The sequence below is a fragment of the Rhinolophus ferrumequinum genome, chromosome 16 (assembly GCF_004115265.2).
Source record: "Rhinolophus ferrumequinum isolate MPI-CBG mRhiFer1 chromosome 16, mRhiFer1_v1.p, whole genome shotgun sequence".
Taxonomy (NCBI): domain Eukaryota; kingdom Metazoa; phylum Chordata; class Mammalia; order Chiroptera; family Rhinolophidae; genus Rhinolophus; species Rhinolophus ferrumequinum.
The window spans coordinates 10389589-10416700 of NC_046299.1; the positions used below are offsets into that span (position 1 = coordinate 10389589).

Here is a 27112-nt window from a genome sequence, read left to right on the forward strand (position 1 = left end):
CCTTGGCCAGGTGCTTTGTACAGTGCACAACCTGCCCAACTGTAGAGTGCTGTTTGGGACGGAACAACAACTTATAATCTGTCTTTTGTTCTACTTCTATGTATGTTTTCGTATTTATAAAAGCAGAGGATTACCTACGTACATACAGTGTTTCCTGTTCACTTATTATTTAAATTGGATGACTTGTCCCATATTTGAGACATCCCTAGGAAAGCTGAGAATGCATGACCGTGAAACTAATATGAAAAATTGCCTGAACGGCAACGCTCTACTTCTAAGAAGAGGTTCCCCTCCTTTAGCAATTTTCCTGCAAGGAGCCACTCTTCACCTTGTTCCCTAGTTATCTGATCATTTCTTCTTCCTTCCTACTAGATGATCAACTTTCTGAGGACAAGAGCTATTTGTCTTATGTGTGTCTTTACTTCCAGCAAACAGCATAGAGACCTGTGGGAGTTTGCTGGTTACGCTTTCATAGGGAATGAAAAGAATCGCGGGAATAATGGTTGTTATAATGCAGAAGAATTGATTTATTTTTCCCAGGTACTTGCACCTCTGGGCACCTGTAGACTTTTAGGCATCAGTGATACCTGACAGATCGTTTCCATTTCTTCTTCCTTCCAGCAGCTGAGGGGAAAACCTTTGTTGACACCAACAGGACTTGTGGAACATGGAAGATTGTTAAGTATCAGATCTTGCTTCTTAAGATTGAGTCATGCCTTCTCAAAAGGACAGTGTTCGGGGTCCGGTAGATTCTGGCACTTTCTGTGAATAGGGGTGCTGTGTATTTTCTGAAGTTCGTTCCTTTCTAGCGGTGCTGAGGATCGTGGGTGGAGCTGTGGATGAGTCAAGTAAGAGAGAAGGTCAGGTGTGGGGGGAAAATCAGTCGAACACACGGTGAAGGTCAATGTGACAGGCCGTCAGGTAGCACCACAGAAGGCGTCACATGATGCACACATAGTCTTACTGTAACTCTGGAGTACACTTAGCGAAGCTGCAGGATCCATTTCAGTTTGTCACACGGTGGAGTTGCTTTAGCCTGGATGCTTCCCCAAGAGGAATGAATGAGTTGTGTCTATTTCCCTAATGTCGGAAACCTGGAAAGGCAATTACTATTCCTGCACAGTTTCCAGAAAACGTTGACTGTTTAAGGATGTAATGAGAAGAGCAAAAGCCCATGGCTGCTCATTTTAAGCTATGTTTTAGGCCACAGATTTCAGGGTAATATGTTTCCGAGTCTCCCCCAATGCCTTTGCTCTTGACAATGTCCGTCTTACTCCCTCTTTCTCGCATCTCAGAGTCAAGAATAAAGTTTACTTCACTCAAGGAATGGAGCGTTTGGCTCTTGGGGTGGAGACATCAATTCTCAATGCATAGATAAACTTCACAGGGTTGTTTCAGATGTGGATTGCTTTTAAAAAAGTGAATCTCCCATTAAACTCCACCAGGAGGCCTGTGTTCTGTGTGGCCTTTCTCAGCAGCTCTCTGGATCCCCTTGGCCTAGAAACATCCCCTCTCAGACCTCAGGCTCCTCATCTCTGGAATGAGCAGGAGCTCAGCGTCTCCTACCCTTGCTGTTCAAAGCATGGTTCTGGGACCAGCAGCGCCTGCACCATCATGGAAGTTGTAAGAAACACACGAGAATCTCAGGTCCTGCCCCAGAACTACTGAGTCAGAATCCTGCATCTTCATCTTTTTGTTTTTGTTTTTCTTAAGGAGGGCACAGATCACAGTGGCCCATATGGGGATTAAACCGGCAACCTTGGTGTTACCAGCACCACGCTCTAACCAACTGAGCTAACCGGCCACCCCAGAATCCTGCATTTTGACAGGATTCCCAGGTGATTTATTTGTACCGCAAAGGTTGAGGAGCTATTCTGAAGCCCCTTCTGGCTATAAAGCTTTATGATTCTGCAGGAAGGTATCCAGTAACAAGAGATAAAATATATGGAGACCTTACTCTGTGCCAGGGCCCCTCATGTGAGCTCCTCTTATTCTCACATAAGAGAGGAAGCTGAGACTTGCCTGACAAAAGCTGGGCTCCTCTGCTGAGGTCACCTAGCCAATTAGAGACAAAACTGGATCCCAAATCAGGTGGGCCTAACTTCAACCTCTCCTCCTGCAGCTTTGCCTCGGGGGTCCAGGCAAGGCTTCAGAAAGGAATTAACACTCAAATCTTACATTGCCAGATGATGAGGAGTTGGCCAGGCAGTGAGTGGTGGAGAGAGACATTCCAGGAAAAATCAAAGAGAGAGAGAAAGCAGTGGCCCAGGAGTGGGAGAAAGTTTGGCAAGTCCAGAGAGTGGCCTGAAATTCTGTTTTAACAAAATGAATGGTTGAGTGATAATTTGGCCTGAGCTGTTTTCTGCTGAACACAGTATGGCAGGAGAGGGAGATAGTCAAATTACCTAAATTATCAGCATAATTAAAAAAAAATTAATAAAATAATTTAAAATAAAATCTAATGACATTTTAGTGTGTTACCTATGGAAGTGAAGTGTATCGACTAAGCAAATGTATCATATGCTCCTGGTACTGGATGGAGAAACATCATTCTTGTGGATTGGTTTCACTTTTTATAATTTAGCTGCCACTACTTAAAAAGTTCCAATTTCACCTTGGCCACATAAGGGTAATAGACCCTGGGAGTCTCTCTTTGGAAGGAGGGGCCGTCACCAAGGAACGTTATGCTTGTTGAAATTCTTCCTGCGTTTTCCGATCCGCCCCCGGTTCTGAAGTTGTCCTCAAGGGTCCTCACATCACTGGGCAAAACATCACAGAGTCACAGCGGTGAGGTCAGAAGTCATTGCAGAACACGTTATAGCCATGGTGAAAACCCTCAGACTCGAATCTCAGAGGCATCGAGGGGAGCTCACATTTTAAAGCCCATCTGTGAAGATTTTGTTAGAGGCCTTGTCCCAATAATGAACCACCTGATAAAAACATAGTGAAGAAAAGGAAATCAATACTTCCTTCTCCTTAACTTGGATTTTCCTCTTCTAGGGAAGCATCAGAATTGGTTAGGAAGAATGAAGCTGTAAGGAACAGAAACGAAGGAAATGTGGCCCATACAACAAGGACACGTAACAAGTAGCCTCGTGTTAGTGACGCTCAGAAGCTTGCTGTGGGATGGCTCCTCAGTGGCCTCTGGGACTCAGGCTCTTCTCAATCTGTTCTCCTCGAATGTTGGTTTGTCCTCTAGTCACTCTCCTCATGGTCCTGAGCTGGTGGCAGCGGTTCCAAAAGGAAGCATCATCTCATGAGTTTCTTTTACAGAGGAGAAAAGCCTTTCTAGAAAGCTCCTCAACAGACTTCGCACATTTAATTGGTTATAACTGTGTTTGTGTTATGTGCTCTCTCCTAAATGAATTGCCAGCAAAACACAATTGACTTGGATCAATCATGATTTTGGCCCCTGAGGTTGAAGAGGACACGGTCTCTGAGCACTTATCTGGACTTTGCAGAGGGTCAACTACTGAAAAATAATCAAGCCTCTACGAGCAGGAAAGAATGGCAGGGGGCATGGATTTGGGTAGGCAACCAATAGGATTTGCTCTTAATAATTACATATTCATGGTAATGAAAAATGTCTTGAAATTCTGAAACCAAGGGGTGTGACAGTTAAGTATTGGTACAGAAGTGCTCTATAACAAACAACCACAAAATTCCAGAGGCATCAACAAATAACCATTTAACGCTTGGTCTGTGGGCCAGCTGGAGGTTGTCTAATCTAAACTGTGCTTGGCTGGGGGTGACTCAAATCTACCTGACTCCCATCCTCTTCCTGTGACCAGCAGAATAAATGGAGCATGTTCTTCGCAGGGAGACAGAAGAGGGCAAGAGCCCAAGTCCCAATGAGTAAGCCTGTTTCAAATCTCTACTTGAGTCACATCTACTAATATCTCATTGGCCAAAGCAGGTCACATGGCCAGGTTCAACATCAAGGGGCTCCACCCATTTAGTGGGAGGTGCTGCAGAGTCAAATGGCTGAGGGTGTGGATACAGAGAAGGACGAGAAATTGAAGTCAATGGTGCAATCTACTACAAGGCAAAATGAAATATTAAACCAAAAGAAAATTTAAGGGTAACTTTAACAATACAATAATATTCTTATTTTTAAACTGTACTTTAAAGATTCAAAGCCTTTCTTTACAATATGAAAGAATTTGGGGATATTCAGGTGAATATAAACATTAAAAAAAAATCACATGCATGTGTGTGCGTGTGCGTGTGTGTGTTTGTGTGTGTAGATTGCAAAGGGTCTCAAAAAGCAGATTTTGCTATCTGTGGTTATATTAGCAGCATATATTAAGGTATCAGTTTCCACAGGGCCAACTACTCCCATTGCCCCGTCCTCCCTTAAAAAGCAATGTGTATAGTCTGTACTGAGGAAATAACTGAAAGACACTTAAAAGCTATTTATTCAGAGCAGAAACTCGAAGGCAGGCAGGGGAGTAGGGATGTTTACGGAAAGAAAAAGGAGGACTTTCAGGTGTGTCCTGGTTGGAGGTTGTTGACCTGGGGAAGCTGGAGGCCGCTAACTAGAAGTGGGGCATTTTATGTGCTTGGTCTGAGTGGGAAGCAGGGGCGAAAAATAGGGAAGCTGGCGGGCATTGACCGAATCCTGACCTTTCTAGCCCACTTGCTGCAGATGTGGTGGTTTGGCTTCCTGGGAAGGTGGCTGCAGAGGTTGTGGTCATTTCTAGTGTCTTCTATGGTCTGGCATTGTCCATTGGTAGATTCAGTCCCCTGAGTCCCATCAAAGAAAGCTCCAACTCCTCTGCAAGGTGTTAGAGCCCTTCACTCTTGACTCCAAACAAGCTTTTGGGTGTTCTCTCCGGACATCCGCCAGCATCCCCACAGACACACACAGCTCCTGTGTCACCAACCCAGTCACAGTGGAACTTCCATGCTCCCGTCGCAGAGCACGTCTTCCTCTTGCTCTGTCTTGCCACTTGCTGTGCCCCAGCCTGAACCCCTTTCCGCTGCTTTACACCTGTCTGTCGGGGTCGGCTCCTTATCCAGCTCTACCCCATTCAGAATTATTTCTTCCTTTGTGTCCCTCAAACAATTTGTATGAACATTAGGACGGGGATGGATCACATTGTGTGAAAGGTATATGTCACCAGGTTGTCTCCTCCACTATGCTGTGAATACTTTGAAGGAAAGCATTATGCTTTACTAGTGCCTTTTTATTATATAGGACATCGCAGAGAGTAGGCTCATTGGAAGGAAAGAAAGAAGGAAGGAAGGAAGAGAGGGAGGCAGGGAAGGTCATTCGTAGGATTGACAGATAAAATGCACGATACTCAGTTCAGTTAAATTTGAATTTCAGATAAACAATGAATAATGTAAAAAATAGAAGTATGTTCCAAATACTGTATTGCATTTTAAGTAGATTTTAAAATATTGCGTGGGACATATGTATACTAAAAAACTACTCATTGTCTATCTAAAATACAAATTCAACGGGGCATCCTGCATTCTTATTTGCTGAATACAACAAACAACCCTGATCAGAGAACTTGAAAGTGGTTTGACTCTGAGGCCAAGAGGAAATGTCCCCTTCCCTGTTAGGTAAGAGCTTTCTTTACCCCTGGCTGGCTCCTCTTCTCTGCTACTGTGCCCACGGACAAAATCCCAGATGGCTGCTTCCTTCCCCAGAGATCAGAAAGCCGGCTGCTAGTTTTCTAGAGAATACGTTGAAGAGTCCTAGAGGAGAAGAAATTCATGTAAATGGTAATGGAAAGACAGGAAGAAGGAGCCTTTAGGGTTCTTAAAGGGCAGGAAATTGCTTTCCTAAATCACAGACACTTCCTTCCCAGCAGAAAACACAAGTTCATTGTGAAAGACATTGAAGAAGTGCTTCTTTGCAGGGTGAAGCCTTCTGTGATGAAGCATGGTGCTCAGAGAAGCACGACATGGCACAAGAAGGAAAGACAACCTGGTCCACGCTGTGCCCTGACTCTCCTCTGGGCCTCCCTTCATCCACTAAAATTGTGGGGAGGACGTGTGCAGTGGTTAGACTGGTGACCTTCAAAACCTGCAAATGTGAACTTGTTTGGAAATGAGGTCTTTGCAGATGTAATTATGTTAAGGGTTTTGAGACAAGGACTTTATCCTGAGTTACCTGGGTAGGCCCTAAATCTGATGACAAATGTCTGGATGAAGGACACACAGAGAAGACAGATGCATGGAGAAAAAGGCAGTGTGAACACGTCACAAAGGGACACAAGCCAAAGAATACTGACAACAGCAGAAGCTAGTCAAAGAGGGATTCTCCCCTAGAGCCTCCAAATGGAACATGGTCCTGCCGACACCTTGATTTTGGACTTCCAGCCTCTAGAACCATGAGAGAACAAATTTCTGTTGTTTTAAGCCACCAAATCTGTGGCAATCTGTTATGACAGCTGTAGGAAACTCATACAACATAGGACTGGCATCCGAAAGCCCAGTGTGTGGTCTGGGGGAGGGAATTGAGAGGGACCACATGTCCCTTTGGAGGGCCACACACTGATGCAAATATGAAGCTTTTTTAGTTTCTTATGAGGAGAAGGCCCAGAATGTCATGTATTTCCAATTTTACGTTAAGACCACGCCCTCCTTCCAGATACTTTACATTAGCTATTCAGTTGTTATTGACATTGGCCATAAGGATTGTTTTAAATTTTAATATCATGTGCAAAACCTTATACTTATCTTTGATAAAGCCAATCAGTGGTCGCTAAGTGGGTTGTCTACCACAATCTACGGGGTTGTGAGAAAAAATAGTGGAGCTTTGGGGCCAAAAAAAAATAAGAAAATGCTTATACTTTCCTAGTCTCTTGAGGTTCAGATCAGCACTCGTGGCTTCCCTCAGTGGGTGTGTCCGAGGATCCTCTGTCATCCATGACAGGGTGGGGGTCGGTGGCCTGAAGAGCTCCATCACGTGGGGGCCAGCAGTGGTAACCTCATCTGTGCCTCAGCTCTCAGGGGGATTTGAGGTCGGATGGCCCAGGTGTGCTTGGTTAATGGATTTACCAATTACGCAATCTAGTTTTAGCTAAACTAATCCCTACGAAATGGAAGAAGATGGTCTTAATAGAGTATTGTGGGGAGACTATGGATTCAAGACAATATTAATAGTACAAGTCTCAGTAAAACAACAAGAAATGAGCAGAGCTGATGAGGCTGGTATGAACTCTGTATTAGCACATTGTGAGGTGAAAATGAGACCTGACAAGAAGTCAGTCCCTTCGCTCCCACAAATTAAAATGATTAAGAAGTTCCCTTGAAAGATGGGTTTACATCCACTGTCGTTAACAATGAAACTCACTCTTTGTGTATGTTGTGCCGTGGGATATTAGTTATGAATAGTAGAGAGTCATCAAAATGAACATTTAAAAACATTACCTTTATTTTAACTCATCTCCTTAAAATTTCTATTGAATGGCACAGGTGTGTAATGTATACATATATATGCATATGTATGCATATATTGGAGATGCAAAATTTAAAAAAAAATTAGGAATTGCTATGGACTGAAATGTGTCCCCTGCACCCCCAACAAATGTTTATGTTGAAGCCCTGACCCCCACTGTGACCATAAGGAATTAGGGCTTTTAGGAAGTAACTAATGTTAAAGGAGGTCAGGAGGATGGGCTTCTAATCCAATAGGATTGGTGGCTTTATAAGAAGAGGAAGAGAGAGTCCTCTCTTTCTCCCCCCGACCGCGTCCCCCGTGCGCACACAGAGCTAAGACCATGTGAACCCACATTGAGAAGACGGCCATCTGCAAGCCAGGAAGAGAGCTCTCACTAGAACGCGGTCACACTGCACCTTGTCTCAGACTGCCAGCCTCCAGCCTGTGAGAAATACATTTCTGTGGTGATATGCCCCCCAGTCTGTGGTATTCTGTTATGGCAGCCTGAGCTGATTAATACAGGGATATGTGATCGAAAACATTTGGGGACCACCGAAGCACATAATATGTGGTTCCCATATCTTCCTTCTCTAATTTCTTATTGTCAAATTCTTTTTCCTCTGGAAAATGGGAATGGCTCAGCATGGTTGACTATGGCAGTGATGGCCCCCATTTGTTCTTGCTTCCCTGGTTCCATGTCCTTGGGTGGGCCTCTCTCATACAGACTCTGTCCTTGGCCTTGTGGCTTGCTTTGGCCAATGGAATGATAGCTAATGCGTCACAGGCAGAGGTTTGGAAACTGCTGTGAGTTGGAGCTTGCCTTCTCTCACTGTGGGACTTTCTGGCACCTGTGAACCAGCCCACCATAGCCTCCTGGAAGTTGAGAGACCACGAGGAGAGTAGTTACAGATATCTGGGTGAGGGCCAAGACCAGCTCTGGTCCAGACCAGAAGAATTGATCAAGTAACCCCCAGTCATGAGAAAGTAGAATTGTTTATCGCTGAAAGTCACTAAGTTTCGGGGTGGTTTGTTACATGGCAAATGCTACGTGCACAGTTCGGTAGATAGGTCAGAGGGTGTTTCACCCAGTTTAGATGGCTTGCAGTCTACAAAATGGATAGTCACCAGATGAGATGACTTTCAACAGTCCTTCCAGCTTTGTTGTTTGTCTTCGTATGTCTAGAGCCGAGAACAGGGCCTCACACACATTAGATGCTCAAAGACATTTGTTGAGTGAAGATGGATCATAGCAAACACACACTGAATGTTTCCTAAGTGTGTTTACATGGATTCTTTTATTTATTCCTTTCCCCAAATTTGCGACAGGTACTATGATTACCATGCCCAATAAAGATGGAGTTTCCAAGCCTTAGGGAGGTTAAGTAACTTACCCAAGACCAAGCAACTGGAAACAGCTAAGGAGGGATTTGATCTCCTGTGTGTCTGCCTTCATAATACCCACTTAGGTGCCACGCAGTACCACCAATTCTACACTGCCTATTTTCTATACTGAATGAAATTCTAAGGATGAAAGCTAGAAGTGGAATTTTCAGAGGCCCTCCTTTGCTTACCTTGTCCTCTGTGCCCACCTCTGGCCCCTCCAGGCACACAGTGGTTCATGTGGGTCTGAGTACTTAGCTCTGGTTTCTCATGATGGTGGCAGCTGTGGGCCTGGTGGGCCCCGTCTACGTGGGAAGAGAACACCAGTCGAGGTCATTAGGAAGTGAAAGACATTCAGCTTAGGAGCTGGCGACTTCCAATGCCACTACCTGGGAGGGGAGCCAGGCTGCTACGCCAACTTGGGCTCAATGAGAACTAACTGACGCCAATCGCCTTTCCTGGGACACAGGTGGTGCCCATTACGTAAAGGGACAAAGCCAGTTCAGTGGAGGGTCTGTGCCAGGCAGGGTCTGCAGCCAATAACTCCCTGCTGGCAGTCTGTGTGAGGCTTTCTGTCTGTCCATCCCCCCTTCCCTCCATCGTCAAATGGATAGAAGAAGAACAGATTGGATTACCCTGGTAGGAGCTGTGCACAAGCTGCATGGTGCCAGGGGAACAGGTCTGGCCGCTTCTGGTAAGGTGAGTGTGCTCAGAGCTATATGTGGGGTTATTCTTTTAGTCCTTAGAGGGGATGATTTCCCGGTTCTCAGTGCTCCCACACTGTTGTTCGCCTTTACAGTCAACTGTTTACTGTGATTATTCTGTTTGCTTATTAATTTGCTTTCTTTATCATCCCTCCATCACTGGACTTCAAGCCCCATGAAGGTTGAGGCCTTATCTGTCTTTTTCTTCATGATATTTCCAGCATAAAGTCATGTAGGTAGAAGAATGTACAACAAAAATGTGTTCGGTGAACTCCTCAAGGCAGATATTGTTATTCTTATTTACTAAAACGGGAAACTGAAGTGCAGAAATCTTGCGTAACTTGCTCAAAGCCACACAGCTAGTGAATCTTAGGAACCAAATTCTTACCTGGGTTTGACTATGAAACATCTGAGATTTCCCTAAAGCATGCGACAGGCACCACCTGCAGTAGGAGAGACCATTTAAGTCGTGCACAGACACGTTTAGAGAACATCAAATCATCATGCAAAAGTCATTTCCCTTCCACTCATCTTTCGATTCTGATTATATCAAGAAAATAATTTTTCCGTAAAAGAGCAGTCCTCCAGCTTACAGCCAGATTCACAGCATGAGGTTTGGCTGTGAGAGACAGAAAGCTTGAAAAGATTGCTTGTACAAGATAAGGTATGTCTCTCTCTCTCATGTAAATGAGCCAAAGGCAAATAGCCTGGGTTGGAAAGGCGGTTCTGTGATTGTCAGGAACCCAGACTCCTTCTGATCTGTTGCTCTGGCACCTTTATCATGTGGAGCCCAAGATAGTTGGCAGCTTCAGCCGTCATGTCCACCAGGTTGGCCGTGTAGCCACTTAGAGCAGGGAAGATCCTGCCCCTTTCTTCAAAGGCCACTCTCTGGAAGTCAGTTTATGTTCCTTCGGCCACTGGAGAAGTAAAGGAGGAAAGTGGGGAGGGAGGAACTAATAATTTTACTTTTACTGCTCTCTTAGGAGCTTGACTTTCCCAAGGTCCGTGGGCTCACTGCAATTGGCAGAGCCTTCAAGCCTGGAAGCTTTGATCAAAAGAACAACAAGTGCTTGGTTGTTGGACCAAGGCTGTAAAGTGGGACTTGCCCTCTGGGACATCACCAAGGCTGATGAGGACAGGGAGTCACTTCGTGCCATGTGAGGGGGGCTAAGAGGGGCAATTTCTTTTCCTTCCCCAGGCATATATGTGGGAGGGAGGGGCTGCTGCTTTGTGCTGCTCATTGTACCACCAAGCCCCGTGACGGGGAAAGCTTTCAAAAGAACCTCGTAGGGAGGGATTGGGGTGTCTGCAGGAGGGGGAGCCTGGCACCCCATCCCGATCAGATAGTACCCAAGCCCTGGACATGCTGATCTCCAGATGAGCCTCACTGAGCCGGGGAGAAGAGGGCTGCAGAGAAATGGCAGGGCTAGGTCAGGCACCTGTCTATTCATCTGTCAGGCACCTGTCTACCTGAATACCCACGTGTGTGACTTCCTCAGGTGCCCAGGGGACAAGGTGGGAGGTGGCTGCCTCTGGGCAGAAGAACCCCAGCAGCGAGAAGCTGTGAGTGTAACTGCCAGGGGGGTAGCTTAGGTGTGTGGTAGAGTGGAACCAGATCGTTCACTCAAGGAACTAGAGTGGAGGTCCCCTGGGGTTCACGGGAACTCATGCCTGCACCCACAAGGCACTAGCATCTAGCAACCACCCCCATCCAGTAAGGATTAGCCACTGAAGCAGCACCTACCAACCCAGAGAGGACTGCCATGCACCAGTTGTACCAGGAGACCTCTGGCCTCTGCCCCGAATTGTTCACTCCCAGCCCGCAACTCTTGACAAGCTGGAGAAGGGGAGGTTTTTCTCAAAGGCAGACCAAACTTCCTTTGGTGCAGGTGGTGGGAGGAGGTGCAAAGCAGACTGCCTGTCCCCACTCAAGTCCCCAGAGCCCAAGCCCAAGTGTGGTAGGGAAGGGGTGACCTTGGAATCGGATAAGAGATTAGAGTCCTAAACCAGACTGGGCTGAGTTTAAATAAGGAAGGACATCCCAAAACTCCGGAATCTGCCCGAGATCTTGTTAAGGGATGAGAAAGGGAGATTCAACAGAGTCTGGCTCTTCTTTTATTCACCACCTATGTCCTTACCACCTACTGTGTGCTAGGCACTACCAGGGGCATCCAGGAGTGAGGCGACAGATGATGTAAAGTGCACACACCTCAGAGTCCAGTAGTGAGAAGGGCTATGAAGGACCAGGAAGGAGATGGAGGGAGACAGCTGCCAACCTGTCGAGGGGATCTTGAACAAGGGCTTATAGGAGAGAGGGGGAGACCCTTCTGACTGCAGGGGGATGACTGCTTTAGGCTGAGATTGGCATTTTCTCCCTGTGTTCTACTGGAGGTGGCCTAGCCAGCCTGGTGGGGTCTTCCTGGGGGTGTCAAGGGCAGCTGATTATCAGAATCTCAGTTCCCACGCCCAACCCTGGGAGTGGGATCCAGTTGCATAGGGGAGGGGCCAGGAACCTTTCCCAAAGCTCCTCATTGCATCCTGATCCTCTGAAGGTCCGAGAAGCAGACTGACTCCCTGATTCCATCTGCTGCTCCCCAAGCTCCTGCTGGCCAGAGGAAGGAGTTAGGACCAGAAGAACTGAGAACTTTCGCTGTGTATCAGGATCCCTACTAAGCACTTTGCTTGCATTGTCTGATTTTTAAAAAAATAAATATATAGTATTTGCAAGAACACTGAGGTAGGTATATTAGTCTATCCATTTTGTAGATGAGGAAACCGAAGCTTACAAATGTTAAATCAATTGCCTTGAGATCACAGAATGACGTGGGGAGCCAGGCCCTGACCCAGGCATGAAACTGTAGCCCCGCCTTCTCCCTTAAGAGATGAGATAAACACTCACTAAAAAGAGAACCAGCCGCACAAGTCAATATTTCCAGGTGACAGATGGGGGTGGACCATGTGCAATCTAAAATTTCAGAGGCAACAAAGAAGCCAATGCAGTCTGGATATTCAAGGAAAAGGGCTGGACCCCCCCCACCTCCTGTGAGGAGCCATGCCTGGGAGAGGAGAAGCAAACAGAAGATGGCAGTCTGCGGTGCAGAGCGTGGCACAACTATCCAGAGAGAAGCAGAGACCAGAGACCACCTGGGCCCTGGGTGAGGAGGTGGAGATGGTACTTGCCTTGGCTCCTCATGGCAATCTGGACCCTCATCCTAGCAGAGAGAGATAGTCCGTACCTGGGGACCAGAGTTTGCCTGGAAATAAATATCAAACACATAGCAATACTGGAGGTTTCATGTTCAACGTACCTGCAACAGTAACTCAGTGCAAAACTGAAATTGAAAAAGTTCTCTACCTGCATCTGTGTGATGCCCCCATTGACTGGCACTCAGGGACCTGTGTCCCCCCACCCCGCCACCCACCACCATTCCTTTGCTATGCCTTTGGTCATTTGCACGAGCTTGGATGTACTTTGTTTTCTGTCTCCAAAGTCCATGAGCTCGCAGTAGCCTTATAAAAGACACTTCTTTTGCTTCAGCTAGTTTGAATGCTTTCTGACTCCTGCAGACATCATATTCCTGTCTAGAATAGAAATGATGAATCTGTTTTTTGATATCGGCCAGTTGAGATGTAGGGTACATCATATAGGTTGAACTCTACTAGGAATCTGGAAATTAAATGATGGAACTTGAACGATGTATTAGTTAAGATAATGCCAGCTGCTGTGACAGGTAAATCCTGAAGTCTTAGTGGTTTAACACAGTATAAACTGTTTACACCATGGCATGTGAGTGTTTCTGGTCAGGCAGCCCTCATCCAGGAACCCAGGTCCTTTCATCTTGTAGCTCCTCCCTCCCCTACAACCTTGGCGTCCCCTGTGCTCAGCCACAAGTCGGCAGAGACTGTAGGGAAGCACGCCTGCCCGTGTGTGACAAACATTCCTTCCAGTCACTTGCCATTGGTGAGGACGAGTCAGTCACCAAAATGCAAGGGAACTGATGCTGTGGAAAACAATATGGCCATTCCTCAGAAAGTTCAACGTAGAGGATTACCATATGACCCGGCACTTCCACTCCTCAGTAGGTACCCAAAAGAATTGAAAACAAATGTTCAAATACTTGTACACGAATGTTCATAGCAGCCAAAAAGTGGAAATGGCCCAAATGTCCATCAACAGGTTAATGGATAAACAAACTGTGGTATGTCCATACCACAGAATATTATTCAGTCATAACAAGGAATGAAGAACTGATATGTGTTACAACATGGATGAACCTGGAAAACATTACACTAAGTGGAAGAATGCAAGCACAAAAGGCCACATATGGATGGCGTGATTATAAGACACATCCAGAACAGGTAAACCTATAGAGACAGAAAGCAGACTGGTGGTTGCCAGAGGCTAGGGAGAGAGGGGCTGGGGAGTAATTGCTTATTAGATACAGAGTTCCCTCCTTTGGGTGATGAAAATGTTTTGGAACTTGATATGAGGGATGGCTGCACACCACTGTGAATGTTCTAAATGCCTTCCAAGTTACACTTTAAAATGTTAATTTTATGTTTTATGAATTTCACCTCAATTTAAAAAAAAATGCAAGTGGGCTCAGAAATGTGGTTCCCGGTAGGGCAGCAGCAGCTCCCTAGTGACAACGCCACACTCCAAAAGAAGGTCATGAATCCTTGGTGACAAGCTAAATATCTGTGTGTACCTTTCTTCCTGCCTCCCTCCCAGAACCCCCTCATGTCCTTCCTCCCCAAGGGAGACAATCCAGAGACCTCTCGGGTCACTGCATCCAGCTCAAAGCCAAAGACGTGCAGTCCTCTCTCGAGTTTGGATGTGGCTTCTCTTGCTTTGGTGACATATAAACTAAAAGGACAAGTTATTTAAATATCCTGACCTCCACACTCCATTCACAGAGGTACAGCAGAAAGGGCAGGACCACGATACAAATCTGTTTTCAGAAAGGGGAAGAAGGGCAGACAGAATAGCCCTTGGCCCCCGACAATTGTGGGCTCCTGCTGGACAGGCACTGAGGAAGTGGGATCGCGGGTGGCAAGTTTCTTCATGAGGGCCCATTCGGATTTCTGGGGGAGGTCCTTCGTCCATTGTTCTTTATGACCCTGCCGCCACCCTCTGGGAGAGTTCTCCTTGACCATCCTTCATCATCTCCTGGGCTGCCTCTACAGTGAATGTTGGGAAGTTTGCCCTACTTAGGGGCTGTATGGCTTGCACAAGCTGACTTCCTGCTTGTGCAATCTTGGGGCCCCAAGGGTTGTTTAATGCTTAACAGTCGAAATCGTTGCTAGTTAGGGCACATCATTTCTTTGGCAATAAAGCACCCTAAAAATTGTAGTAGGCTTCTTAGGAGACACACACACACAAATGCATTGTGTAGGATTGTAGTTACGTGATGTTCAAGAAAGGGCAAAACAAATGAACGATGACACTTTGTGTTTGCTTGAATTCCTGTGGACAAGAAGACAGAGAGAGACTTTGAGCTAAGTGACCTGCCTACAGTCACACAGCCAGTTTGAGCAGAGGCAGGACTAAAAACCAGGTCTCCAAATTTAAAGCCCAGGGAGCTGCTTTTCACACTTGGCTCTCACAGAGAGTGAACAGATACAGCAGTTTCCAAATGCGGCTTTTTCTTTTCATGCTTTTAATAGCATCTATGAAATACATTGCCAATCTAATTTAATTATAATTAGGTAACCAGAAGGCTGATTATGTTGTAAATTTAGATTAAAGAGCTGTTGTTTTCAATTAGGTTTGATTGTAGAGTGCTTTGACACTTTTTCCGGTCTCAAGGAAAGTTCATTACATAACTTTCCACTTATTCACTTTCATTTTGCCCACAGATCTGGGGAGTTCGTAGCTAAAGTTCCCCCCCTGCCCTCAGTGTGGTGCAGATTTGGACCTTGTACCCATCCCATTGGGGGCTGTTGTATCAGGGTGCTTTCAGCTGCATGTAATAGAAGTTACAACTGAAAAGAAGTTGGAGCCTCAAAGGGACTTCAAGTGTGACACTATATGAAATATGGAGGTGAGCCAGTTCCAGGATTCATTAGTTTGCTTTCAGAACATCCTGGAGGACCCAGGCTCATTCCACCTTCCTGCTCTACCAACTTCAGCCTGTTGGCTTCTGGCCTCATGCTTGCCACTAAGTAGTTGCTTGATGGTTGCTGCAGCCCCAAGCTTTCCCTTGTCCCCAGAAGAGGACATTCCTTCCTTGCATCCCTGGAGCCTCCAGTGGACTTCCCATGACTCCTTCGCCCGGCTTGCAGCACAGGCCCATGCCTGTCAACCACTGTTCCTAAGGAGTCACCATTGGCTTGGGAAAATCAAGATTCATCCTGTAAAGTCTCTCCTAAAGCCCATGGTTGCCTGCTGCCTGCCAGCAAATTAGTAGAGGCCGTGGGGACAGGGAGTGGCTGTTGGTTAGGCCACCAATGGCCGTGCCTGGAGACACACCCTCGGCATATCTAGCTGAACTCAGCCAGGTCTGCAATATCATGACCAAAGGAATCCAGCTGCAAATAATTGCTTCTTGACGTTTCATCAGATAGCTGCCATCTCTGTGTTCCTGAGGGCTAAACGTTGGCATTATTTGTAGGTAGTGTTGGCAGGATAAGGCACAGTTAAGAAGGGGGAAAGAATGGAAAAGAGGATCTTTCAGAAATATGATGAAAGAGGCAAGTTGACTGGAAGATGAGAGAGAAGTACATAAGGCTGTGGGAGTGGCCAAACCACCCCGGTTGTCTCTGGAAAGTATTGAGAGCTCTGTCTTGGAAAGAGAAGGCACTGGCTCTCGGCATCTCAGGTAATACTCCCAACAGTCTGAAGTGGGTATTTTATATTATCTGACCCAAACTCTACTATTGTGATGTACCAGGCTGTCTCTAGAAGTGACCATCTTCTGGCTGGCCAGCCATCTAAGCTTCCTGCTTCCCTCTGCTGCCTTGCGTGACCTACTTCTGGACAACGGGGTGTGGAGGACATGTGGACCTGGGGGTCAGACTTCCTGTGCCCACATCCCAGTGCTTCTCACCCCGACCTTGGGAATTTTGTAAAGCTCGTTTTGCTTCAGCCTTTTCATCTGTCAAATTCTAACCCATAGGGTTCTTATGAAGATGAAATAAGATAATCCATAGAAAATGCTTAGCACAGTGTCTAGCACATAGTTAACAGGCACGGAATATATGCTATTTTTATCACTATTATTAGTGGCCTTATTAGTGTGAATATTATTATCATTCATGGTATTCTGGGGCCCATGGGAAAGCTGGCTAAGGCTGTGGCAGTCTCGACTTCCAGACTCCTTTTCATGATTGGTTTTAAGGGCAGTTCTGAGTCCAGAGGAAAGGCAACAGATGCGAGATGGAAAGAGCCCCTGGTATGGGCCTGGCACATAGTAAATCACAGCAACTGTTAGTTGCCTTCCCGGCCTTCCAATTATCAACCAGCTCAACAGCCTTCCCATGTTCTCTCCTGTCACCTTGGAGATACTGTTTCCAGGAGAGAGGTTTCCATTTGGAATCTCTGCACAGGCGGCAGCCTCTACTTCCTTCTAAAATACGTTCCTCGAAACGTTGGGACAACTGACCGCATGGAAGTTGAACTATGGATCCACATAGTTATAAAAGGCTGTTCCATTTTCAGAAAGCTAAAAATATTATAAAATCCTTGATCACAATTGTTGTTGTTGTTTTTGTTTTTTTGACAGTCCTTGGCTTTTGAATTTAATTTTGTGATTAAACACATGAATAACTGGCTAACGCCCAGTGAATGGCGGATAGAGATTAGAGTCTCTGTTTGCAGCACTTTTAATGGTTTCCATCTGTGTCTAAATGGAATTAACTTTACAGCTTTTTAAAATCACTGGTATCAGTTCATCCAGTTTTCCATTCTGTACTCATTTTTACAAAACAATAAGGCAAAAACATGCAATTTTCATAAACATATACTGTTGACCAGATAATGAAAGGGAGCTGCCAAAATTGACCTGTTGGCTGGTGGGAGGCACCACTCTGCCAAAGCTGGAAATATTTGTGTTTAGAATATGAAAGGCAATTTGGGGTATCACGAATGAAAACGCCGATTGGGTGTGAGATATGGATTTGGTTTCTGCCCCTTCTTAAATATGACAAGGTAATATAAACTCCTACCAGATGATTGGTGTGGCCTTGAAAAGGCTCTGGCCTCTGCCCAGGGCTAATCCATTGAGAGTGATGGCCCCAAGATCGTGAAGCATCTTGGTCCAACCACCTGCAATGCCAATAAGAATTGCCTGGATTGACTGGCCATGAAGAACCAGGTGTTTCGTGCTCACTGCTGCCAACCACGGATATGCCCATGGCACCTGCCAGTGCTGGCTGATGGCGGAGGGCCAGTCCTGAATTTCAGTCCCAGGAAGGGCTTCCCTTCCAGGCCTTAACTGTGTTAGGCCCAGGTGTTCCCTTCATTGGGATTGGATACGCTGGATCTTTCAACACTGTTTCATCACTCAAACTGCAAACAATTATTTTAATAAACTGAATTCTTATCTCTGAACTTCTCTGGCATCTTCTCCCCTGACACAATCCTTTGCCCCTTTTTTCTTTCACAATCTCCTTCGCTGTGCCTTCCAGAACACTTGCTCTGTGATCAGCACATTCTTCTATGAGTTTTTTTCTTCAACTATTCCCTCCAAGTCTTTGCCTTAACCCAAACTGAGCTCTCCCCCTGAGCACTGCTTCCCTGAGGCCTCTCAAGGGGACACGTATTTCTCATGCCCTCTATTCTTCTGACAGGAAGGTGGTGTTGGTGTCCTCCTTGCTAATTTCCGTCCCTTCCCTTCCCAATTGTGCACTCCACTGTGGCTCACACCTTTGGATTTTTCCACCCCACTCCTCACTTTCCTGACCACCTCCTCCATCTCCTGGTCATTACCACCCCCTCACTTTCCTTTCTGGATTCCCTTTATCTTCACGGTCACTTCTGCCTCCATTCCTATGAGGGAAACTTCAAATTCCATGTGGCGGCCCTTCAGTCCTTGGAACTGTTAGGTCCCTGGTCTCTTCACCAGGCCCAATTTTCATATTTGCAGCAAGGGTACAAATGGAGGCTCATTTGCATGTCCAAATATTGAAATGTTATGGCTCCAGTTAACAAACTGTTAAATGACACATAGCCTTTCACGCTCCCGTGATAAACATACCTTTATAGGATGACAAAAAAAATTTGTAACGTTATGGTTAAAACATCAAAGGTGACTGAATTTAACTGTTTTTATGTATGTCTATGAGTGCTCTTTCCATGAGTTTATTATTAGGATAAGTAATAAAATAAAGTCATACATAATTCATAAGTTATATTTATTCCATAAGAGTTCATTTTCTTGGATTCATTTAAGTAAATTACTAATTATGTTTTTATAATCAAGACTTTCACATAATTTGTGGTCTTTTGAGAGTAATGAGTAATTAGAGAAACTTCTGGGGACATTGTGGTTCTTACGTTGTTTTTCATTAATTTCAAAATGGAGAAACTATGTTTGGCTGAAGTTGAAGCAATTGAAATTGTCAATTAAATTCTTAAACAGTACTTAGATTGGAAATGAACCATGAGTTTAATATATCATGTTTATATGATCATGATACATCATGAGTTTAATATATTATTTTAATATATAACATTTTGATGGGGTTAGATTGTATATGATCAATTACTGTCACAGAAAATAGTATAAAATAATTTTATTTATTTCATTATATAAATTGCCATCATCAATATCATGAGTTTCTCTTAAAAGCAATATCAAGATTCATAAAGTATTTTCCTTTCAAATTCTTTAATGCTGGGATATAATAAGAAAATGGAAATAGCAGCATGTTTTTAATTTGTTAAACCTTTCTCCAGTTTACGTTTTGATCTATCCTGGCCAAAAATAGTCTCTATAGAAATTAGTTTGGGGAAATTTTGTATGAGTCTTCTTCATAGTCATGTAAACATTTTAGTTTCCTTTAAAATTTTCTTTAAAAATTAAAAAAAAAAATCAATGCTTTAAAAAGTGAACTAGATAAATTTAATTCTGTGTGGTTTTCATTTGTAAGCAATAGTTCATACCAAGGTTGTGGATTGTGCAAATATAAAACTAATTTCACTTTCCACTAAAAACTACAATTCACTCTTATCTGAGGATCTTCCGTTGTTTCACTTAACTCTTCAAGTGCATTTCATCCGTCTTGTTTAAATTAAATTAAATTGTTTTAACACAGAGAGTAGCTCCAAGACCATGAATTAGAGCATGCAAATGGACACTTGGCACAACTGGGAAATGAGACTTTGCTATGTAAGAATCTATTGCATTAATGCCAAATGGAAAGGATTTCAGAAGTTAATTAGTCTTCTCTTTCAGTTAAGTGCTTCTGTTACTTAAATCTTCTCTGCACTCTGATATGTCACTGTCTTGTGTGTAGGTGGTAGACACCACCCAGAAACCTTTATAGCATCCAGAAGCATTCCCTGGTTGGGTGGACATGGGGTGTAGAGAAGCAATACTGAATTGCCAATGCAAATATTCTACCTTTTGGTTATGACCTATTCTGCTGGGTTTTTGTTTAAGGACTGCCATCTGGAATAGCTCTTCGACCTCATGGAGGCTTCTCACCCATAAACAATTCTACCTTCTCTCTAGCCATCAGCCCCATCTGTCTGTATTTTCTCATACAGCTTAGAGTCCATAGCTGAATTATTTCTTCCACTCAACTTTCCTTCTATTGCATGCATCTGATAAAACCCCAGCTTTGGATAAATATGATCATCTACCCTTGAAACCTATCTTTCCCTCACGTTCAATATTTAATGCATCAAGGCCTGTCCATTCTAAGTCCAAACTAGATCTGCTGTCTATCACTTTCTGGGCCCACTACCATCCCTCCATCCAAGCCACTGTCATCACTTGACTGAAGTAACTCTCTAATTGGTCTCTCTTTCTACTCTGTCCTTTCCTATAGATCACTTCCCTTATGGCAATTAGTTGCTCTTATAAAATCTTCCTTACTTCTTTTCCATTCAAACAGAAACAGAAAGGCTCAAAGGACTGATAAGGACATACATAACCTGGCTGTTTCCTCCATATGCCATATCCCGTTCCCTCTCCTTCACTCCATTCCAGTCTCCTTACCTTTCTTTTAGTTCCTAGATGATGTCAAATGCCTTCTGTCCTGTTGTTTCTTCTGTCTGGAATGTTCTCTAACTTGTTGACTGACTAACTTCTTAGCAGAAATATACTTTTACAGATAGTTTCTCCTGGGTCATCCAAGTAAAATCATTTTCTCCGTTATGCCCTCTCAGAGCTCCTTGTACTTGGTGCTAGGTCATAATGCTTGTCATGGTTTGGCTCCTGTGGTTAATTGCTTAATACTTGGCACCCCAGCGGAATGGAAATTCCATGAGGGGCAGAACCCTTTTTGTCTGTTTACTCTTGTAGTCCCAGCACCGTGCCTGAACACAGAAATAACTGTGAACGACTGAGTGAAAGGGATAGGCCTGCAACAGGGTGCTGGTAGGAAAAGCTTTTTTCCTACAGTCTCCTTCAGCCTAAAGTCATTTCCTACTGCTCCTAAATTCATCAGGTTTATGTAGAAAATCTGCATAATTATCTCTCTTCCCCTGCTAGGATGGAATTTAGGATTCAGATGCTAAGATGTAAAAGGAAGGAACAAAATACAACAAAATACATGGAAAGAAATACTGAATAGAGAATACTCCCCCGAGTGGCTACACATCTTCACTGTAAGCAGTAATCTGTGTTCAATTCAACATCAAGGCTTGAGTTATTTACACGTCTCTAATCCTCTTACCTTCTAATCAAGATCATTCCAATAGCTTTGCATTTAGACTTTGCGTTATGCATTCACAAGTCATTTTTTTTTGGTCAAATGCTGTACTGGTATCATTATAATCTCCTAGGGATTAAAGAAAGTATTTATTCGTCTTTATTCTAATATAGCTTAATCTCTATCAGTTATGTTTTTAACTTTTCCATGCTAATGCCTTCATGAAATTAATAGTAAATTTAAAATGAAATAGCAATTTGTATGTCTGTATGCTGTCTATCACAATTATCTCTGATTCAGTTAGTTCTTACTTGATTAGTTAGAAGAGGCATGTGGAGTTTTGGATTTTTTTTTTCATATAATTTTTCTTCTTTCCTCTTTTTGCTTGCCTCTGAGCAATTTCATCCTTTACTAACAATGCAAGAATTATGTGGGATAGGGTGGGAGAGATGAAAAGATGTAAAAAAATGACAATCATAAACTGCTTTTTCTTAGGGAAACATGTATCACATACCGTGTTTCCCTGAAAATAAGACCTAGCAAGACCATCAGCTCTCATGTGTCTTTTGGAGCAAAAATTAATATAAGACCCAGTCTTATATTATACCTGATATTATATTATATTATATTATATTATATTATATTATATTATATTATATATTATATTATAGACTCAGTCTTATATTAATTTTTGCTCCAAAAGACACATTAGGGCTTATGTTCAGGGGAAGTCATCCTGAAAGATCATTCTAGGGCTATTTTCCGCTTAGGTCTTATTTTCGGGGAGACGCGGTAGGCTCCAGAGGATTAGGTAGTTGGGCCTATAATAGGCATTGTTGCCTACCTTAGCACCCGTTTAAACTTCCCAACTTGACCCCAGTTTTTGTTCCCTTCTCAGCCAATGTACTTAAGGAGAAGCTGATCCCATTCTGAATTCCAGGGGTGGACCTTATTTTCTAGGATTAAATCCAAACCCTTTCCAGTAAATGGCTCTGGAACATAGGTCTAAATGCGATGTGGACTGGTTCAGGAATGGGCCAATGAGACAGTGAGAGGAAGTTTTCTAAGAACTTTTGGTTAAGAACTTGCTCACTCATCATAGAGAGCTACCAGAAGTCATGGGCCCTCTTCCTCTTGACATTGTTCTCTATGTATATGACGCCTGGGCATGGCAGCCATTTTGCCAGCAGCCTGAGGATAACGTCTGCAAAACAGGAGATCAGGACAAATAACATGGCAGAGGACAGAGCTGGAGCCCTGGCTGAACTACACCTCAGCTTTGCCCGTCTTAGACCTTATTAGTCTGTTAGCCAATGAATAGCCTTGATCTCAAAGTAATTTTTACTTAAGATTGCTGTTTCTGGAAGCCAAAGCAAACATTTTAATGTATAGAATCACAATTTATACTTCTGTAATGTTGTTGTTTGGGTATATTCTTTTAAATTTTAAGGTTTGGAATGTTTTTCTGATTATAAAACTAATAATACATTCTCATTGTAGAGAACTTACAAAACACTGAAAGATACCAAGAAGAACCATTAAAATCCCACAGAATCCCATTATCCCTACCTAACCTGCTATGAATGTTTTGTATTAGTCTTTACATATACAAACTTACATATATATTTTACATATCTGTTTATCTTGCTTTAGTGAAACTCATAGCCTAGTGGCAAATAGAAAACAAACAAACAAACAAAACAGCTTAATATCTGTGACTATGGAAGGTTGTAGTGATTAATAACCTGTGTTAGAACTGTCCAGTGTCGTTGAGTCAATGATTGCTGGTAATGTTATTTCCTATCTCCACACAGCAGAACAAATCATCGAAGATTTTAAGTAATAACTATTAAAATAGATTATGTTTTTAAGTGTAATATAATAAAGCTTATAATGTCCATAAAATCAACTCGTTAACAATATGTTCATTTGGTTCCCCTTCAATAGGTCGTTTTTCTTCTTATTTATGGCAAGTTGCCTCCTGCGAGTGACTGCTTTGGCCAGATCATCATTAGATTTTTTCCATTGTAGGGGAGGAAGAAACTTTCCTGGACTTTTCAATGTTCTTTCAGCTGGTCTAATAATTAAATAGACATGAGACAGATTAATAAGAGAAAATAAACAAATTTAATTACATACATATGCATAAGAGAGTCAGAGACCCCACATGCATGAGAGGTTTAGGAACAGACAGTTAAACCAAAGTATATGGCATTCTGAGCTAAGGATGACGTAAGCTACCTTGGGGCTTCAGAGGGGAGGAAGGTCATGTACAGGATGATAAAAGCAGATGTTCAGTAATTAATAATTTTCCCTACCCTATAGATAGATCATAAAAAGTTATTTCTGATTAGTTACTCTTATTATGGGCAAGGCCCTAATTTAAATTCTTCTAGGTTAATGGGGGCAGAAGTTTCTCTTGAGCCTGCAGAATTTCAGTTGCCTTTAGCTCAAAATAATCTACATGCCACAAAGGCACATCTTGGGTTGACTCATTCTGAACCCCTACACCATAATGGTGTGTTTCCCCAATTATAGCAAAAATGCAATGTGCGGGTTCGGTATTCACCAATATGCTGGGTAAAAGCCCCTGGGGTAGGGCCTTACTAGGATGGAAGTTATATTGTTGTGAGAGTACCAATCCCTCAAATTCTAAAGGTTTTCTAATTATGACTTTCTGACCCGAGTTGATTGGAAGAGTAGAAATATGGGGGTTTATGAGCTGTCTTTTGGTTGTTGATTTCTAACTTAAATACATAATAGAGAATGTAGTTACTATGATAACAATCCTTAGACATAGAGACTTGCTTTATGACCCAGTACGTTCAGTTTTGTGACCATTTCACATATTCTTGAAAGGGATGTATATTCTGCATTTATTGAGTGTAATGTTCTACATGTATGCATCAAATCAAGCTTGGTAATTGTCATTCAAATCGTCTAGTCCCTTAAAGATTTTTTTGGTCCCCTTGATCTATGTATTAGTTTTCTGTGGCTGCTGTAACAAATTACCATAAAAAGGTGGCTTTAAACAACAGAAATGTATTCTCTGATAATTCTGGAAGCTAGAAGTCTGAAAGCAAGGCATCAGCAGGGTTGTATTCTCTTTGAAGTCTCTAGGGTAGAATCCATACTTTGTCTCTTTCAGCTTTTAAGGCTTTTTGGGCATTGGGGTGGGAGTGTGGCTGCATCACTTCAATCTCTGCCTCTGTGGCTACATTGTGTCCTCCTCTTCTCTGTGTCTCCTCTTCTGCCTCAGATCTCCCTCTGCCTTTCTGAGTACATTTGTCATTGGATTTATGGTCCATCGGATAATCCAGGATGATCTCAAGATCTTTAACTTAATTACATCTGCCAAGACCTTATTTCCAAATAGCATGACATTCACAGATTCCAGGGATTAGGACACAAACATATCTTTTTGGGGGCTACTATTCAACCCATTGCAATCTGTTAGAGAGAGATGTGAAAATCATCTACTCTGATGGTAGATTTCTCTTTTTGAACTTGTCAATTTTTGCTTTATGTATTTTGTGACCATATTATTAGAAACACATTTATTACTTTTTTATCTTCCTTGTGTATTGAACCTTTTATGATGTAAAGACCTCTCTTTATCTCCGGTCACCCACACCCATCCACCTACCTAGAAAGTACACTGATGACCAACTATCAGTTGTTGTAGTCTGAAAAAGACTAATTCTTCCTTCTTCCATCATTTTACACAGAACTGTAAGGTTACATTTTCCTCCCTCAGCATTTCACTCAATTCTCTTAAATTTTTCTTTTTTTTTTTTGTATTCCCAAAATGTTTCAGGCCCAGAGAATTAAAAACATGTGCTTCAAACAATGTCTTTGATTAATATGAGGGCGCATTCTCTGAAATTAAATCATTCTAGGTAATTGCTAAAAACGTGCCATAGAGCAGAATGTATTGGGTATATGCAAAGAAGCTGAAACAAATGTGGACACTTAAGTATACCAGAGCCAGTTTCTCAGGGGCTGAAGTGATTCTTCACACTAATTACATACCTGTGGAAATACTATCTGCTAGCTTAAATGTAGTAGTTTCTCTAGACAACTTTTGTGTTAATAGCTAGAATGAGCTCCACAATAAACAATTATATATTCTCACATACTACTGCAATTAATTTGAGAATGCAGAGCAATGAAAAACATTGTAATAGTTACATAATCTTTCTTCTTTGCCCCTCAAGACTCTCACACCTAAACCCAAATTTGTAGTCACATGTGTGAAGTAGTGCACGAAGCTTGGTATTTTTAAGTTTAAAATCTATGGCCTCAGTGTATGGAGTTAAGGAACTTAAAAAAAAATACATGAATACTTCAAACGCATTAATTTTTGTAGCCACCCTGCTGTGTTTCGGTTTCTATTCCCGGTTTAGAGGGTGTGGGAGGTGTGGGCCGAGGCCCACGGAGCGGTCCCATCAATGGCCGCCCAAAGCGGTCCCACTCGTTTATAATGTGCGACTGGGGGCCTGTATTGGACCCCTAGCTCCCTCCGGAAGCAAAGGCCGGGCTGCGAGGCCCTCGATGGTGCGAAAGCCGGGTAAACAGGATGAGCGCAAAAAAAAAAAAGCACTACCGAAAGCGCGGTTGGTGTCACAACTACCGGCGGCCAGGATTTGAGCTCTTCAGGAGCCGGCCAGGCTCCCCGTTGCCCAGGCAACCGACTGAAAACGCGCGTGCGCAGCCAAACTCCCTTATAACGTGCGGCCGGGACGGGGGCGGGGCCGAGGAATGCTCAACCCGACCCGTCGCCTCTCTTCCCTATTGCGTGGGAGTGACTCACAGCTCCCGCCCCTTTTCGCTCGGCTTTCTCGCAGCCCGTTCCTCGCACCACGTGCCCTCCTGGCCACGCCCCCCAGCTGCCCTTTCCAACTGCCTGGTGGAAGCTGCTGTAAAATGTCGTGAGGGGCGCTGCCGCTTTACGGTTGCCTCTCCCAGACCAGAGCCCGGGAGCGCCCACCGCCGTCAATCCTGTCTCTAAGAGTCGGCCCGGCGGAGAGTGCGAGACCCGGCGCACAGCTGCCCTCTCCGCCGTGCCCGTTCCGGCCCCCGGCGATGTGAACTCGAGGAGGCTGCGGTGCCCCCTGGGCCGGGGTTGAGACGGGCGGCAGGTGCCTGTGAGGCGGGCGGGTGGGTGCTGGGGGCCAGCAGGATGGAGGAAAGCATGGAAGAGGAGGAGGGGGGCAGCTACGAGGCGATGATGGATGATCAGAACCATAACAACTGGGAGGCCGCTGTGGACGGCTTCCGGCAGCCCCCGCCACCCCCACCGCCCCCCTCGTCGATCCCAGCCCCTGCCCGAGAGCCTCCGGGGGGACAGCTGCTGGCGGTGCCCGCGGTCTCGGTGGACAGGAAAGGCCACAAGGAGGGCCTCCCGATGGGGCCGTCGCCACCGCCGGAGGCCAATGGGGTGATCATGATGTTGAAGAGCTGCGACGCGGCCGCCGCCGTGGCCAAGGCGGTCCCCGCCCCCACCCCCAGCTCCACCATCAACATCAACACCTCCACCTCCAAGTTCTGTGAGTGCAGCCTTTCCCCAGCAGCCTTGGCATTCCTCCTCCCCACCCGGACGCCGAATCCGCCCCTTTCGGAGCAGCCCCGCTTCCTTTGTTTCAGGCCTGGATCTCCCCTCCCCTCCCCGCATCCCTCCCCCCTGTTTGGTGTCTGCGGCCAGCGCCGGAGCGGCTCTGGCTTCTTGTATTACCTGGCCTGGAGAAGCAGCCTGGTACGCACACAGCCCCAAGTTCTCCCACGAACGCGATCCTTATCAGAACTGGCT

At 44.4% G+C, this 27112-nt stretch overlaps 1 protein-coding gene and 1 long non-coding RNA gene across 2 annotated transcripts in view; one reads left to right on the plus strand and one right to left on the minus strand.

Moving 5' to 3' along the window:
* Positions 1–558: 558 nt before the first annotated feature.
* Positions 559–9928, minus strand: LOC117036173 (uncharacterized). Its single transcript, XR_004425328.1, has 4 exons — positions 9872–9928; positions 8971–9084; positions 5592–5709; positions 559–833 (listed from the first exon to the last, which is right to left on the minus strand). It is a non-coding gene; the product is annotated as an uncharacterized LOC117036173 (long non-coding RNA).
* Positions 9929–26208: 16280 nt separating this feature from the next.
* CACUL1 (CDK2 associated cullin domain 1) overlaps positions 26209–27112 on the plus strand; it is a 59973-nt gene continuing 59069 nt past the window's right edge. Inside the window, exon 1 of the mRNA XM_033130882.1 lies at positions 26209–26852. Coding sequence (XP_032986773.1) covers positions 26486–26852 — 367 coding nt within the window. The 5' untranslated portion in view covers positions 26209–26485. The remainder of the gene's footprint in view (positions 26853–27112) is intronic.